This window comes from Odocoileus virginianus, chromosome 7 (genome assembly GCF_023699985.2).
Source record: "Odocoileus virginianus isolate 20LAN1187 ecotype Illinois chromosome 7, Ovbor_1.2, whole genome shotgun sequence".
NCBI lineage: Eukaryota > Metazoa > Chordata > Mammalia > Artiodactyla > Cervidae > Odocoileus > Odocoileus virginianus.
Genome location: NC_069680.1, coordinates 60,446,032 through 60,463,696, shown reverse-complemented (window position 1 = coordinate 60,463,696; position 17,665 = coordinate 60,446,032). Strand labels below are relative to the sequence as shown.

At 53.7% G+C, this 17,665-nt stretch overlaps 1 protein-coding gene across 5 annotated transcripts in view; it reads right to left on the bottom strand.

The window, feature by feature from the left end:
- Positions 1-2,823: 2,823 nt before the first annotated feature.
- Positions 2,824-17,665, bottom strand: part of PALD1 (phosphatase domain containing paladin 1) — an 83,045-nt gene continuing 68,203 nt past the window's right edge. For all 5 annotated transcript variants that reach the window (XM_020877405.2, XM_020877409.2, XM_020877407.2 and 2 more), the window contains 2 exons: positions 6,458-6,613; positions 2,824-4,627 (listed from right to left, as the gene is read on the bottom strand). In XM_020877405.2, coding sequence (XP_020733064.2) covers positions 4,475-4,627; positions 6,458-6,613 — 309 coding nt within the window. In that variant the 3' untranslated portion in view covers positions 2,824-4,474. The remainder of the gene's footprint in view (positions 4,628-6,457; positions 6,614-17,665) is intronic.

Below are 17,665 nucleotides of genomic sequence, written 5' to 3'. Positions count from 1 at the left end.
TACGACCGATCAGTCTTCAACAAAGGAGGCAAAACTATCCAATGGAGAAAAGACAGTCTCTTTGATAACAGTATGGAGGGTTACTAAAAATAGAACTACCATATGATCCAGCAATTTCACCCCTGAATATACATCCAGAAAAAGAACAAAGACACTAATTCAAACAAATATACCCCAATGTTCACTGCAGCACTGTTTACAACAGCCAACACATGGAGGCAATCCAAGTGCTCACCAACAGACAACTGGACAGAGAAGATGCAGTCTGTGTGTGTCTACACACACACACACATACACACACACACACAATGGAATGTTACTCAACCATAAAAAGAATGAAATTCTGTCATTTTCAGAAACATAGATGGACCTAGAGAATATTATGCTTTGTGAAATAAATCAGATAAAGAAAGACAAATAGAGTGCGATACCATTTATACGCAGACTAAAAAATGACGACAAGCCAGTGAATGTAACAAAAAAACAAAAGCTGACTCATGGACATAGAGAACAAACAAATGGTTTCCAGTGAGGAGAGGGAAGTGAGGAGGGGTAATACAAGGGTAGGAGAGTAAGAGGTACCAACTACTAGGTATAGAAAAAGCTACAAACATACACTGTACAAGACAGAGAATATGGCCAATATTTTACAAGAACTCTAAGTGAAGTACAAGCTTTAAAAATTATGAAAACTAATATAACATTGTGAAGCAACTATACTTCAGTAAAAATTAATTTTAAAAATTATGAATCCCTGTATATCTTAAGTGTATAATACTGTACAGCAACTATACTTCAGTTTTTAAAATAATAAACAAAATATAAAATTAAACACGTATGAAATTCTATTTTGAGCCACAAAACTATCAAGAACTTTTAAAATAAATGTAATAGACCTGGATGGGAGGGGAGCTTGGGGGAGAATGAATACATGCATATTCACGTATGGCTGAGCCCCTTTTGTCCACCTGAAACTATCACAACATTGTTAACTGGCTATACTCCAAAATAAAATAGAGTTAAAAAAAAAAGTAATAGCAGTGCTGGCCAGGCGGGAGAAACACTAAGCTCATTAACTGCTATTTGAGACCATCAAAGGGGACATTTCTGGAGGACAAATGAGGTGCATCTTGAAAAACCTTCATAGTGGGCATTCCCTTTATTTAGAAAATAATCAGCGGTTGGCACTGCCATATGCAGATTTGGGGGTGATCCACCAGATCACACTGAGCACCTGTCCTGCCTTCCCCACCCCACCCTCATCTATAGGGAAGATGAACAATCACTTCCTGCCCTTCCAGCCACAGTCCACAGGCTCAGTGGCCCCACACTTGAGATGGAAGGGCAGGGTGGTACAAAGAGAGAGAAAGACAACTGATTCTGGCTGGAACTAAAACATATGAAGTTGGAAACTGGGCTGGTGGCTTCCCTAAGCAGTGCCAGAGAAGGCCGCCTTCACCAGAAAGAAAGACAAAGCAGCTGCCCAGAGAGACAAAGATGAGGGTGAGGGTGCATCACTCAGATCCTAGAGCAGCAGACACTAGGGTGGGATTAGACTTGCAAGAGATTTATTTGTGGAAACCCCTGTGGAGGATGAAGGAGGAAGCAGAAGAAGGCAGGAAGAGCCTACAGAACCACGAAGCAGGTCTGACACCCATGAAAAGAGAGGGGCAAGGAATGGCCCCACATAGCGGGGTGGTCTGAGAAACACCCAGCCAGACCAGTGGGGAGGCTCCAGGCAAGGCTGCCAAGGCAGAAACAGTGTGGCTAGTGGCTCAGTCATTGTCTGGGAGAGCCCGAGTGGGGAGAGTGCTGTACGTGGAACGCAGCCTTGGCAAGCGCTGGATCGAAGCTGCAATGGCTGGAGGTTGTGCCGACTGCTCTTGCAGCTGGTCCTCCTGAGGGGGGACCAGAGCAGTGTACCCCGTGGATGCTGCAGAGGGCTTTTGGGACTCCCTGGGCAGCTTTCCAGTTCCCAGTCCAGGTCGTCCCAAGAGCCTGTTGCATCTCTATCAAGAATCCCAGATCTTTGTACTGATCATATTTTTATAATCCCTTCATCCCAGGCAGAGAAGTGCAGAACCACCCCTCACACTTACACACACACACATGGGTATACACACCACTGTACTCACATTCAGAAGCCACACAGAGCATCCTTGGACTCAGAGCGCTGGGAAGTAACCCCAGGAGGCCTCCCTTCACCCAGGCTGGGGAGAAAACCAACCCTAATGCAGTAGGGGCTCCGGATTCCATTCTGACCTTGGAACTTCCATTCCAGCTGACCTCAGAATCACAGCCCAGAGGGTCTGATTCCCCCTAATCCTGGAAGAGCCTAGGGAGAAGCCTGGGTCTGCACTCTGCCTCCCTCACTCTCCCTCCTGCCTCTTCACACATTCATTTCTCAACACAAATGTGTTTGAGGCTTTGGGGGCCTAAAGGGACCAAGAAGAGCCTGCAGAGATGCGAAAAGGAAGTAGAGGCTGAGGACCACCCTGCTTCCACTCTGCTCCATCTCCCTAACTATAACAGTCCTTCACACTTTAGTGTGAATTAGTCTGTTACACTACTTTCTTCAAGGAGGGGCTCCTCAGCACGTCAGCCCTGGGAATCCAGAATGAGATGGGCATACATGATTGGGGATGTGAAGGAAAGAGAATGATATCCATGAAAACCCACCTTCTCTGAGAATCAGGGGTACAAAGGGCAGGTGCTCTTGGCTCACCCTGCCCTCCCACCCTTACTCTGAGGGAACAGGGACCGCATCTTGCATCAGTTCTGTAATATCTGCCCCACACAAAAGAACATTGGCAGCCATGCGCATTTCACATTTAGCCATTTTTAATGCTCAAAAGATCTGTTTAAAAAAAAAAATCACGAATGAATCCTCACAACACCCCTGTGAGGTAGGTAGGCAAGTATTATTCTCCCATTTTACAGATGGGGAAACTGAGGCAGAGAGGTGATGTGACCGGCCAGTAGTCCCAGCACAGCTGAAGGTCAGGGCCAACCATGAGAACACAAAGGATCCCTCCCAGTTCAGCCCTGATCTCTGACCCCTCATCTAGACCTTGTCCGCAGAGAAATTAACACTTTTTACTACATGCAAAAATAAAACCAAAAACAACAAATCTAAAAAGGTAGTGAAAAGACATACAGTAGATTTGCAAAAGAATTCAGCCAAAATGGTCATAAATTTTCCAATACTAGGTAGACGTGAACAACTTTGGCCTCATCCACCTTTTCAAAATACCACAACCAGTGATACATCATCTGTTTCTCTGCCCAAGTGCTGGTGTCCAACCAAGAGAGGCCTGCCTGGACCCAGTGAGCCTTGCCAGGGGGACAGCGTCCACACCGTTCAGCCCCTGCATTTTAGGGGGGGACCAGTCCCCAGAGGGAGAGCCACAGGCTCAGCTCAACACCCACCTGCCTCTCCGAGCAACCCTCCCACCATCCACACAGAGTTGGTCCCAGCAGCTGCCAAAGTGGCAGGCCTTGGCCTCTTCTGTTCCCATCACAAGGCAACTCGAGGGTGCTCAGCGAGGATGGCCTGCAATCCAAGTGCCCTCTCGTGCCATCCCTGGCCCACTCTCACACACCCCACTGCTCACTCAGGGTCACCCAGGAGTCCCCATGGCTTCTGCCACACCAGGTGGGGTCTCAGACCACTGTTGGGGGGCCAGGCAGGGCAGGGAGGAGGTGCATCCCCAGACCTCCCCACCATGCTCCCAGGGAAATGGAGCAGGCCTCTCCCACAGGGCAGCATTCACCTTCTGGGAGCTCTTTCTTGCCCCCTCCAACCCCAAGAGGGATTCCCTTTTGTTTTCAGCTCCATGGAAACCTCTACAGTCTTGCCAGCCCAGGGGAGGGGAGGGGACAAAGGCAGGAGGGGCAGAGGCCTCCACTGAACCCATAGGGAATGTGGTTGTCCTTCTTCATGGCTTGGGGTTGAGACAAGGAATGAGAGGCAAGAACCCTGGGAAAACTGCGTTTAAGGTAACACATCTAGCCAGAGTGACGTCCACCTCCCAGGGAGCCCAGGGCCACCAGGCAATGCTCAGGCAGCAAAAGGGGAAAAGCCACGTGGGAGAGCACTGGCCGGGGCTGCTCTAGGCCAGGGGCCATCGGAACTGCTCAGGGCAGAGGGGAGGACAGAAGTGGCGAGAGGTTTGGCTTGGCAACTTGGGGAGTGAGCGCCTTGGAGAGCTGATGCCACACCAGGCCTTCCTGCAGGCCCCCCCCTGGAGCGGCCATCCACAAGGCATCACTGTGCGCCAACTATCCTGTAACAACTCTTTCAAAAAGGGGATCCCCACCCACCCTGGTCTCTGGGAAGCCGAGGAGTCGTTTGTCAGGGCCACTGCCAGCAAAGAGCATCGGGTACCCCCAGGCCACGTGGGGAGGGAGGTGGCCCTGCGGGAGGCGGTGACAACAGGGGCAGGGGGAGTGCATCCCACAGGAAGCCCCCTTCCTACAGGAAGTCCCCTGTGGCGGAGAGCTCGGGGCCACGGTTCTGCTCCTGCCACCGGCAGCGCAGCCTTGAGAAGGGCTGGTCCTCCACACTCTCAAGCTCGGGGAAGCCCAGCTGGTTGAGGATCTCGTAGACGCCGGCCTTTGCTGCCACCTGGGGGAGGACAGGAGAGTTTGGGGCAGTGCTCGAGGGGAGGGAGGGTGTCATCCGTGTCCCGTGCCCTCCTCTGTCACACCCCTCACTGGGCTCCGCTGACACACGTGTGAGTCTGGGGCCCAGCGCTGCCTCCCACCAGCTCAGCCACCTACACGAGTTTGCATCTCGATTCCTATTTACTCTGAGCTCCCGTTCCCTTGTGATGGCAGAGCACAGCGTGGAGGGCTGCACAGAAAGCGCTCAGCAGGCAGTAAAGGCAGGTAGGAAGCGGACAGCAGAGGGGGAAGCCAAGCACGCCCCGTGCCTTCAGCCCCGGTGCTCCCATGGGCACACTCAGGAGCACAAGCCCGGCTGCTCCTAGTGTTACAGCTGGGCCCGCGGAGAGCGCTGGGGAAGCCAGCGTGGAAGCAGCAGCCGGCAAGAGCCCTTTTGCTATGAGCTCTGACTGTGGACTCGGCAGGCCCACCAAGGGCCTCGGCTCAGGCCGGTTCACTGAGGCCTCCCTAGACACTCTCCATATAGCCGTAGTGCCCAGGCCCTGGCCCTAGACTCAAACCACTCAACGACCAGCCTTCTTCTCTCCCCACCATCCTGGGGATGGCGAGGATGCATGCTCCACTCCAAACTAACATCCCCAGGCAAGCCTTACCCCCTGCCCCTCCGCTCATCCCCCGAGGCTAGAACCTCGACATCTCCCACGACCTACCACCCAGGTTCAGCTGGGGAGGGGATCAAGCTCCTTCCCAGCCCCTGTCCCACCCCCCTATTTCAGCTCTCCAGGCAGAAGTGTCTTAGGTCCCCTACTACCGCCAAGAGGAAGCTGAGCCCAGGCCTGCTCAAGAGGGTGGCCCCACTGTGACCTTGGTGTGACCTACCCCCATAGCAGGACCGCCACAAACACAGAGCAGCCACCCGTCCGGGCACTGGGCCCTGGGGGGCCTCCCAGCCTCTGTCCCCTCGCAGCTCCAACCCCACCTGCACAGCTCCCGAAGCCCCACACCCTTCCTACGGCTGTCACTCCTGCCTTCCCGTCCACCCTGCCCACGGGAGCTAATTCCAGCCTGGATTCCAGATGTCAACCACCAGGACAGGCCGGTGAGGTCAGCAGGGGCCAGCGTCCCAGCAGAGGGGTAATTACAGGCCACTCTGCCAAGCAGGAAGGGAGACCTTTCTCTTACCCTAGAGGTGCCGAGGCTGCAGCTCTGCCTCTAAAACCAGCCAGGCCGGGAAGAGCCAAGTGGAGGGGAGGGAGGAGGTGGCCCGAGACATGTCTGTCCCAGGCTGGACATGGTGGGCCCTGGAGCCAACCAACGGCTCTAATGCTATGAACACGGCACTGAACCCCTCTGCGCCCAGACTCCTGTGCAGAGCGGGAGCGTACAGTGGCCACGTGAGGCAGGCCTGCTGACACGAGCTGTGGCAGAGGCAGTATCTCAGTCCCCGCCACGGCCTCCTGAGGTGGTGCCCACTGCGCCAACAGTACTTGCGTGGTAACGCTGAGGACAGCGGCTCAGAGGGGCTCAGTGCCTTGTCCACGGCCATGGCTGGAAGGCGGCGGGGAGCGGGAAGCGAGGGCACAGGTGAAGGATGGACACAGAGGTGGGCGTGAAGCACCCAGGTGACATGGCCTCAGGGACGCAGGGAGCAGGGGCCCAGCCCAGCCCCCACCCGCTGTCTCCTCCTCCTCATCCCTCGCTCACGCCTGCTGAGCGCAGACGCTGTGTGCGGGCCCAGAGCTGAACGGGACACAACCTCGGCCGCGGGGAGGAGTGACATGGGAGCCGTGCCCGCTCGCCAGGGAGCCTGTCCCCGGCTCCCCGCCCTCACCTCCCGCATCCAGGCGCTGAAGGGCCTCTGCCAGGAGCCGGCCTTCTCCAGGTGCAGGTACGCGCTGAAGAGCACCAGGTAGACGTAGCGCTCCAGGTACTGCAGGCTCCGCAGCCGCAGCCTCCGGGCCTCCTGCTCCGACTTGGCCGCTTTCGCCTGCAGGAAGGACGGCACGGGACGGGGGTCAGAGTGGGGGCTCATCCCCACCCCAGCACACTGCACACCCACACGCTCTGCACAGGTACAAACGCCACATCCTCACACCACACACGCTCCACACAGGTACACACGCCACATCCTCACACCACACACACCACACATGCTCTACACAGGTACACACGCCACATCCTCACACCACACACACAACACACAGGTACACACGCCACATCCTCACAACACACACGCTCTGCACAGGTACACACGCCACATCCTCACACCACACACACTCCACACAGGTACACACGCCACATCCTCACACCACACACACCACACACGCTCTGCACAGGTACACACGCCACATCCTCACACCACACACACCACACACGCTCTGCACAGGTACACACGCCACATCCTCACACCACACACACTCTGCACAGGTACACACGCCACATCCTCACACCACACACACTCCACACAGGTACACACGCCACATCCTCACACCACACACACTCCACACAGGTACACACGCCACATCCTCACACCACACACACTCCACACAGGTACACACGCCACATCCTCACAACACACACGCTCTGCACAGGTACACACGCCACATCCTCACACCACACACACTCCACACAGGTACACACGCCACATCCTCACACCACACACACCACACACGCTCTGCACAGGTACACACGCCACATCCTCACACCACACACACCACACACGCTCTACACAGGTACACACGCCACATCCTCACAACACACACACCACACACGCTCTACACAGGTACACACGCCACATCCTCACACCACACACGCTCTGCACAGGTACACACGCCACATCCTCACACCACACACACCACACACGCTCTGCACAGGTACACACGCCACATCCTCACACCACACACACCACACACGCTCTACACAGGTACACACGCCACATCCTCACAACACACACGCTCTGCACAGGTACACACGCCACATCCTCACAACACACACGCTCTGCACAGGTACACACGCCACATCCTCACACCACACACACTCCACACAGGTACACACGCCACATCCTCACACCACACACACAACACACAGGTACACACGCCACATCCTCACAACACACACGCTCTGCACAGGTACACACGCCACATCCTCACACCACACACACCACACATGCTCTGCACAGGTACACACGCCACATCCTCACACCACACACACCACACACGCTCTACACATGTACACACGCCACATCCTCACACCACACATGCCCCACACTCACTCACACAACACACATGCTCTACACATGTACACATGCCCCAACCTCACACTACACACACCACACATGCTCTGCACAGGTACACATGCCACATCCTCACACCACACACACCCCACACTCACACATACACCACACACGCTCTACACATGTACACATGCCCCATCCTCACACCACACACGCTCTACACATGTACACACACCCCATCCTCACACCACACACACCACACATACTCTGCATATATACACACACCCCACACTCACACACATACCACACATGCTCTACACATGTACACACGCCCCATCCTCACACCACACACACTCCACACTCACACTCACATCACACACGCTCTACACATGCACACACGCCCCACACTTACACACCACACACACCACACATGCTCTACACATGTATACACACCCCACACTCACACACCATACACGTTCTATACATGTACACATGCCACATCCTCACACACACACCACACACACTCTACACATGTACACACACCCCACACTCACACACATACCACACACGCTCTACACATGTACACACGCCCCATCCTCACACACACACCACACACACTCTACAGATGTACACATGCCCCATTCTCACACACACACCACACACACTCTAAACATGTACACACACCCCACACTCACACACACACCACACACACTCTACAGATGTACACATGCCCCGTTCTCACACACACACCACACACACTCTACACATGTACACACACCCCACACTCACACACACACCACACACACTCTACAGATGTACACATGCCCCATTCTCACACACACACCACACACACTCTAAACATGTACACACACCCCACACTCACACACACACACACCACACACGTTCTATACATGTACACATGCCACATGCTCACACCCACACCACACATGCTCTACACATGCACACACACCCCACACTCACACCATACGTTCTACACATGTACACACGTCCCATACTCACACAAACACATGCTCTTCACATGTACATATGCCCCACCACGCATACCATACACATGTACACATGCCCTATCCTCACACACACACGTTCACTCTACTACATGTACACATGCCCCATTCTCACACACACACCACACACTCTACACATGTACACACATCCTACTCTCACACACACCACACACTCACAGAGCCTCAGTCACACACACCCCACATACACACACACCCCACACACACTCACAGACTCTCAGTCATTTACACCATACACTCCACACACTCTACACATATACAAACACAGCACTCACACACTCCACACACACAGACTCTCACAATCACACACGCTACACATACACTCATACACACATACCACTTACACACCACATTCTCATATACACACCACACTCAGATCCTCACAATCACACACAACACACATACACTCATACACACCCCTCACACACCACATGCACCCAGTCACACATACCACACACACTCACAGACTCTCACAATCATATATACACTCTGCATATACATTATACACATTCTACATATATACAAACACACTACACACATAACCCCACACACACTCAGACTCTCATAATCACATACCCCACACACTCAACACACATACACACATCCCACACACACAGACTCACAATTGTACACACCACAGCCACACCCATACATATATATGTATACACTGACTTACCACACACCCTCACACACCCCACACACAACCACACATACCACAAACCCTCACTCACATACCACACACCCTCACTCACACACCCCACACAACCAGAGTCACACACACAGTCTCTCTCTCACATACACACTGCACACACACACTCTCCCCAAGGCTGGGGACAGGTCATAGAAAGACCACAGAAACAGAATTAGCAACAGGTGCAGTGCTTCAGGGAAGGAAGAGGCTGGGATGGGACACAGACTCTTTTAAAGAGTGACCCCCAAGCACATTCTAGGAGAAGAGCATGAGGCCCCTGCTAAAGAGAAAAGAGACAGCCAAAGGATTAAAGATAGTTTCCCAGAAAGCGTGGATGCAGCTGGACCATGAGGGCTTCCATGGACTTGGATGGACAGTAAGCACCAGAAGGGGAAGACAGAGGTGAAGGTGGTGTGAGGCAGGTGGGCATCAGGAAGGGGCCAGCTTGGCCAGAAGGAAGGTGCGAAGGGATGGGTTGGCACCCACTGGAAGCCGCCCTGGGCTGAGACAGCCGCCCTCTAATTAGCTACCCTGCATGCAGATGCCTGGGCCCCACCCCAGACCAGATGAGCATCTCCATAGGCTGGGCCTGGGCTTTGGATTGTGAAAAGTTCCCTGGGCAGTTCTACAGAGCTAGGGTTGAGCTCTGTGGCTTCCGCACTGGGTAGCCACTGAAGGTCTGAGAGTAGGGGTGACCTATTAATGGAGGACTCCCAGAATACTGATGCTCAGGAGGAAGGAGGCTTACTCGGGGGCCTCTCCAGGTTCTCCTCAGCATGGGGGTTGGCGGGCTGCTGGGCCACAGGCCCAGGACATACAGGGCCAGCTCCCTCCCTGGAGGGTGTCCACCCCAACACCTGAGTGTGCCCCTTCAGCCCACCACAGATGGATCGCCACCCAGGGGGAGCCCTGAGGACTGAACGCCACACCTCACCTCGCACCCTCCCTCTTCTCACCACCGCACCACCGTTCCAGGCCTGGCCACCATCCAGGGCCCACAGCAGCCCTCTCTGCTCCAGGAAGAGGGTGCAGCATAGTGGCTGTACCTTTAGGCACCAGGAGTACCCAGGGGAGGGCACAGATGACTCCCAGCCCCCAGGAACCAGGAAGGGCGGTCTCCTAACAGCTGGGCCACGGCTGGAAGTGTTCCCAAGCAGGCACACAATGGCAGTCTCATGCATCTCCTTCGGAAAGGCTCCCAGGCGGGCCCTTACCCAAGATGTGACACACCCACAGCACCCTGAACAGTGAGCCGGAGCAGACCTGCTCTCAGGGCCTGTGGCCCTTCCCACTTGTGCCTCAGGTGATTCAGCCTTTGGGGCCTCTGTCCTCATTGCTCCCGGGGTCGGGAGTGGATGGTTACTTGCACAGCTGGCCCCTCCCATTACCTTCCAGAAGCAGCTCTGGAGCCTTGGGAACGGAGCAGGGGTGGAAGGCAGACAGTGAATGGGGCCCCACTGGGGCGAGGGGACCACAGCCAATGCCTTGACTCCCTAGGAGATGGGACTGGGTTCTGGTCCCAGTTCTGCCATTTAAACTCTCAGCCCCACATCACCAGGGGTCAGATAGCTCAGTAAGGTATGGTACGAGGAAACACCTATAAGCTCTGGGGAGCCACATGGGTCCAACCATTCATGGAACAGGGGTGGGGGCCTGGCACAAAGGTGGGGCACACACAGGCCCTACCTGCAAAGATCCTGTGGTCTGGGGGAGGCAGAGAACAATCAGCAAACACCCAGAGCAGCTGGATGGCGAGATCGAGGCAAGACGGGTGCCTGGGAGAGGAAGGGGCTCTGCCCAGGGGCACAGCCGCACCAGCCCTTATCCTCTTGGTACCCTCTGCGGCTGGAGGGAACACAATCCTGCTGTGCCCTGAAACTCCAGCAAGGATTCTGAGGACCATCAGGGGTGGAGAGGTCAAGTGATTCCTTCTGAGTCCTACTGGGAAAGTAGGGTAGAATTATCTCTAAATTCAGACCACTGGGTCAAGGTGACGCCTGATACCCGCCGGAAGGTTCCTTAGGTGCATCCTGCCAGACCGTAGTCCATGATTTGAGACAATGACTCACCTTCCTAGCAAAGCCCTGGTTTCCTCAAAATCATCCCATGTCGGCACTGTCTGGGGAGGAAGACAGGCCAGCCGCCTCCAGTAGATAAAAATAGTGGCTGTTTTTACGTGGCCTGGCAGGCCAGGCTGTCATTAGCTGTGGTGGAGCAGACAAGGTTTCCTCATCCACTGGGGACTGAGCACTTAAATAGACGGGGCCCAGGAAAGGTGGCCCAGGCGCTGGGTAGGTCAGGTTCTCTCGCCTCCGTTCTACCCAGCATCAGCACGGGCCCAGGGGCGCCTGCAGTGGCTCCCCTGAAGTTCTGCTGCTCGCTGGACCACCTGGGAGAGCCCCACAGAGGCAGGGCCGGAAAACCTCCCCAGGTGTGTTCAGGGCCCCTGAGTGCAGGTACTGGGTTGAGCACCTTCATGCAGATGTGATGATGAGATTCTGATATGCCCTGCAGCGATCCCCTGAGGGAAGAGGGACATCTCATGCTGCACATGGGGCTCAGCAAGGTGGCAGCATTCTAAGCTGGGACTTGAATTCCAAAACTCCAGCTTTCCTACCAGCACCCTAGCCCCCTTCACCACAGTCAAGTTCAACCACTCCCTGCCTCACTCTTGCAGCTGTACTTTTACCCTCTTTCTTCCTCTGTCTGGAATGCTCTCCCTTCACCTGGCCAGGTGATGTTCATCTTGTCCCTCCAGGCCCTGGACAAGCCCCTGTTCTCCCAAGGCTCTGAACCATCCAGTCCTACAACCTTCCCTTCTTGGCTCTCATTCTCTGCACCAATTCATTAACTACTACAATACATTCCATCATGAGGGTTTCTCTTTTTTTTTTTTCCCATAGGCCATGTCATACGACATGCAGGATCTTAGTTCTCAGACCAGGGATCAATCGAACCCATGCCTCTTCATTGGGAACTCAGAGTCTTAACCACTGGGTTGCCAGTGAAGTCCCATCATGAGGGTTTCTGACTGTTTCCCCAAGGCATGACTGGTCTCCTCAAGACAATGATAAGCCGGGGCAGACGTCAGATTATAACCAGGTTTCCATCTCTGCCTCCCCACCACAGCACCAAGTTTCTGAACGGGACTTGGTGTGCAGAGGGTGCCTGACTAGTCAATGGACACTCACTTCCTGGTCATGTCACCCTTTCAGTGTCACCTAGGACCAAGAGCGCAGGTAGGACCCTGGAGACTCACACACACACACCTGCATTGGGAGACTCAGATGTGCAACCGCTGCTCATGAGCTCCACATGGATACAGTTCAGACTCCACAATTCCACCCACACCCCAAACAGACCTTGGGAACCCTCCCCAAACCTGACCCGCCCATAACTTGTCCTCTTAAAGGAAACTCCATCCTTCCTACTGCTCAGGCCCAAACTTGACATTCCTCCTCAAACTCTCCCTTTCTCAGCCCCAGTTTCGTTCAGTTCAGTCACCAAGTCATGTCCAACTCTTCAAGACCCCGTGGACTACAGTACACAAAGCTTCCTGGTCCCTCACCATCTCCCAGAGTTTGCCCAAGTTCATGTCCATTGAGTCGGTGATGCCATCCAACCACCTCATCCTCTGTCACCCTCTTCTCCTTCCGCCCTCAATCTTTCCCAGCATCGGGGTCTTTTCCAATGAGTCGGCAGGTCTCAGCCCCACATCCAACCAATCAGAGAATCCCACCGACTCTCCATCAACACACCCCCAGAAGCAGCCCACCTCTCATGCTCCAGTAAAGCCACCACATCTCAGGGAGAGCTCCTGCTGGCCTCCCTGCCGCTGCCCTCACCCCCATCCCTGCCGTCTCTTCTCCCCACTGCAGCAGAGTGAGCCTGCAAGAACATGGAGTCACTACCGGAGCCCCCTGCTGCCCTCTCCCGGCCTGCTCCCCAAGAACAAGCCCTCCTTTGGTAACCACTGCTCTCCAGTTGAAGCAGGGTCCAGGTCGATCAGGTGACTGACAGCCTTCAAAGATGGTCAGTTTCTGGACTTCCCTGGTGGGCCAGTGGCTAAAACTCCAAGCTTCCAAAGCAGGGAGCATGGGTTCAATCCCTAGTCAGGGAACTAAGATCCCACATGCTGAAATATGCGGCCAGAATATTAAAAAAAAAAGAAAGAAAGAAAGATGGCAATTCCTAAGGGCAGGGTTCCCGAGTTCATACCCCACCCTTCTTCTCCAAGTTCAATGCTACCCTCTCCTTGGGGGCTCCACATGAGTCCCTACAGACTCCATCCTCAGGCCTGTGGAGAAGACAGGCCTCAAGCCCAAGGAAGCTTTCCACACCTAATCCCCAAGAGGGATTAGGCCCTCAGCCCAGATGTGGGTAACTGGCTTTCTGAAGATGTCATATTTTGATCAGCACTTTCAAAGCATGAAGGAGCTAAACTTGGCACCATGGGCTTCTCTGTGTGCTATTCATTCAACAAACACTGTCACCCATAGGCCAGGTTCTGGGATTCAGGGCTGACCAGATACGGTGCCAGCCTCAGGAGCCCACTGTCCCTGCACACGACCCGGAGTCTGCCTGGTGTCCCAGCTACCCTACAGCCCACCCCCACATCACCCGTGCCCAGGCTGGGGCTCACCACCACCCCTTAAAGCAGGCTGGGCAGCAATAGTGAACCCAAGTGACAGATGGAAAAACAGAGATCCAGGCAGGGCAAAGCGATGGGCCCAAGGTTGCACCGGAAGTTACCAGCAGAGCCTGGGCCAACACCCAGGTTACCAACCCCCACTAGGGCTCTTTCAGTCTCTGCAGAAGAGCGCCCTCTCCTGGAAACCAACAACGTGGACAAAGAACCAAAGGTACAGGGATGATGGGGGCCAGTTTCCTATTTAATCACACAGTGACTATTCCTTCTTCCCCCTTCCATCCACTCACGGGTAGACATTCATGGAGTCCTGCTTGAGCCAGGCAGGGTCTGAGTCAGGGTTTCAGAGATGAGCCCTTGTGCATGGAACAGAGACAATCAGCAGAAAGAGTCAACTCTAGTAACAATCACAGACTTGACATCAGCAGCTGTAAGCACACAGGCTAGTTATCAGGAGAGGGGGGAATTCCCTGGGGTTGAGATGTGAACCCCTTCTAAACTGCTGAAAACCCCAAGTCTGATGGTGCCTGCTCGAAAACCATGCCTCGCACACCATCAGTGCTCACTGGATGGACGCTGTTGAAGAAACCAGGAAAGTACACCTAGAGGATGGAAGCAGTTCCAGCTCAGCCATATGATGGGAAAGAAGGAAAAGCAAAGGAGGTCTCAGACTGAGAACATGAGCCTACTCACACTCATTCATACATTCACGCTTACACACAGACTACAAACACCCACTCCATCTGAAAGCTGCTCACCAATCCATTGGCTCTATTTTGGGCTGATGTTAAACAGTCTCAGGAACAATCCTTCTGTCACGTTTCACGTGACAGCTCACAGCACTCCAGGACTGCTCTAACTGCATGACCTGAGACACTTTACCTACCGGAATGAGGTCTCCAAGGAACAATTTTGGCCATGCCAGAGTCTTGGAGAGACTGAGAGAAACCCCATGTGGGAGTCAGGGCCAGAGCTGTCTCTCTCTACATTTTTCTTAAGAAATAATCTTAGTCCTTGGGGTGCTGAGCTAGACCTCTCTGACCTCTTAGCAACCCAGGGTGGTGCATTCAAGAAGGGCTGGTGGCTTCCTTGCCAACCCTTTTATTCTGCCACAAGAGAACCATTCCCTGGGTTGTGGCAGTGAGGGAAAGGAAGCTGGGCTGAGGAGTTGGGAGACAGGTTCTGATCCTGCCTTCAGCTGGTCACAAAACTTCAATAGGCCTCAGTGTCTTCCTCAGGAAAATAGGTCTAATAAAACCCACCCTCACCTCCTCACCAGCTGTTCTGTGGACCCAAGGAAAGAGAGGGAAGTTCTCAGAAAACTCAAAAGAACAGCTCAAAGTTAAAGCATCAGTCTATAAAAGAAACCTCAATTTGAGACCAAGGGACATTTTATATCTCCCTCTGTGGCTACCTTCACCTCAGATTTTCCTCAACCTCTTTCTGAAGGGACAGAAGAGAGACACACCATACTGCTTTAAACACAGAACTAATACAGAATTAACATCACTAACCAAGGCTAAGGAAAAGTACCCCTGGCATTAATGATTCTAACAGGACTTCCTGCAGGAGCCCTGACCTTGGTTTCTGTCACAAATATTTTCCCTTTCCAGGCCCAGCAGGAAACAACTCATTCACCAGATGGTGTCACCACTATGGGCTGGTGGCCATCTTGGATTCTCCTCAGTCAGGGGCCCAGCCTTCTCACCTCGACCCCAACTTCATGAAGTGGCTTAGTTCAAAGGATTTTCTCTTTAATTTTTCCATTTGAGGTACTTTTTTTGAAACACCCTGAGCATTCTGGCCCCTTCACATACGTGGGGTGATCAGGCCCTGACCCAATCGCACTGATGCTCTGGAATGGAGGAGGCATCATGAGCTGCAGCCCAGAGGCCCGGCAGCCTGAAGCAGGCCTCAGTGGAGAGAGTTGCCCCGGCTGCTATAATCAGGGAAGGTCTGTCTCTATGGAAAATGTGTGTGCAGGTTTGGTCCCATGCCCTTCTATAGCCATGACCTGAGTCTGAGATGGGTTCTTCTCTTCTGGCCTCCTTCCCCTACTCAGGATTACAAGGGCCAGGGCCATGGTTTCCAGGTCGTACTATTTTCCCAGTGGGGCTGGAGCTGGGCAAGGGAGGGGAAATGGTGCCTTCTCCTCCTTGGGTAGCAGTGGGGCACAGTGGACAGGGCCTGACCTGGGAGTCAGGGGCTGGGGTCTCGCCCTCCTCCCGCCGTCATCTACCAGCTGTGTGTTCTTAGGCGAGCCCAGTGCCTCCGCTCCTCAAACAGAGGTAATGTTACAGGCTGCCTTGGTCAGGCACAGCCACACAGTGAAGCCTGAGCCAGACCATGGATGTGAAAATGTACAGTCAGCTTGGCAAGGGTACCTCCCAGTTGGCCAAGGACACATGGGGCCTGGGTCCTCCCACCTCCAGCAACTCCCAGCCTCCCATCCACCTCCCCTCTCTCAGACCACCCCCACCTAGTCAGCCCCAGACCCTCAACACAGACTCCAGGGCCATCCGAGTCTGCAGGAACATTAGGGCTCACTAAGTCCCTCCCTTTGAGAAGCATCTCCCAAAGCTCCTCTGGGAATGGCAAATCTAGGGAAAAGCAAGCACTGGCCCTGCCTTCCTGCCCTCACAGCACTTGCGGGGAGTCCCTTTCTGGAAGTACTGCAATCAATTAATGCAGAGGGAATGAGAGCCAAGATATCACCATTTTGTAAACCCTCAATAAAATAAGGAATCCAGAAGATGAGGGCCAGAGGCTGCCAGCTCACAAGAGAGACCACAGGGCCTTCCAGGGCAGCGGCAGCACACAGCATCACCCACAACTGTGCCAGCCAAACACCAAGCAAATCTGATGGAGCCAATGCTCTAGGTTTACAGGAAGCACAGAGACTGCAGCACAGGCTCAACCAAACCCTGTGGTGCAATCAACAAGATCTAGACTATGGGACGCCCGGGAAGATAACCGGTTACCTCATCACATTCACTTCAGGGGAGGAAAGGAGGGGAAATGTTCTGTATTCATTGAGACTTAAGGTCTCATCAGATAAATGTCACCTGTGGATCTTCTGGGTCCTGATACAACTGCAGAAAGACCTTGGGAGACCAGTAAGAAAATCTAACACCAACTAGGTATTGCAGGCTGAGAAATAACTGTTGTTTTAGGTGTGATAATGACATTATGATGGTCTGATCCCTTCTCTGATGTATATCCTGAAATATTTCAGAGAAAGTAATATTCAGTCTAGGACTTGCTTCAAAATAATCCAGAGAGTGTAGTAGGTGGCATTGGCGGGGCCTCAGATGAGATAAGACTGGTCTTGATTCCTGAAGCTGGGAACACAAGGGTTCATGGAATTATTCTCCCTACTTTGAAATTTTCGAAAAGAATTACAAAAAATAAGTTCCTACTTTTCA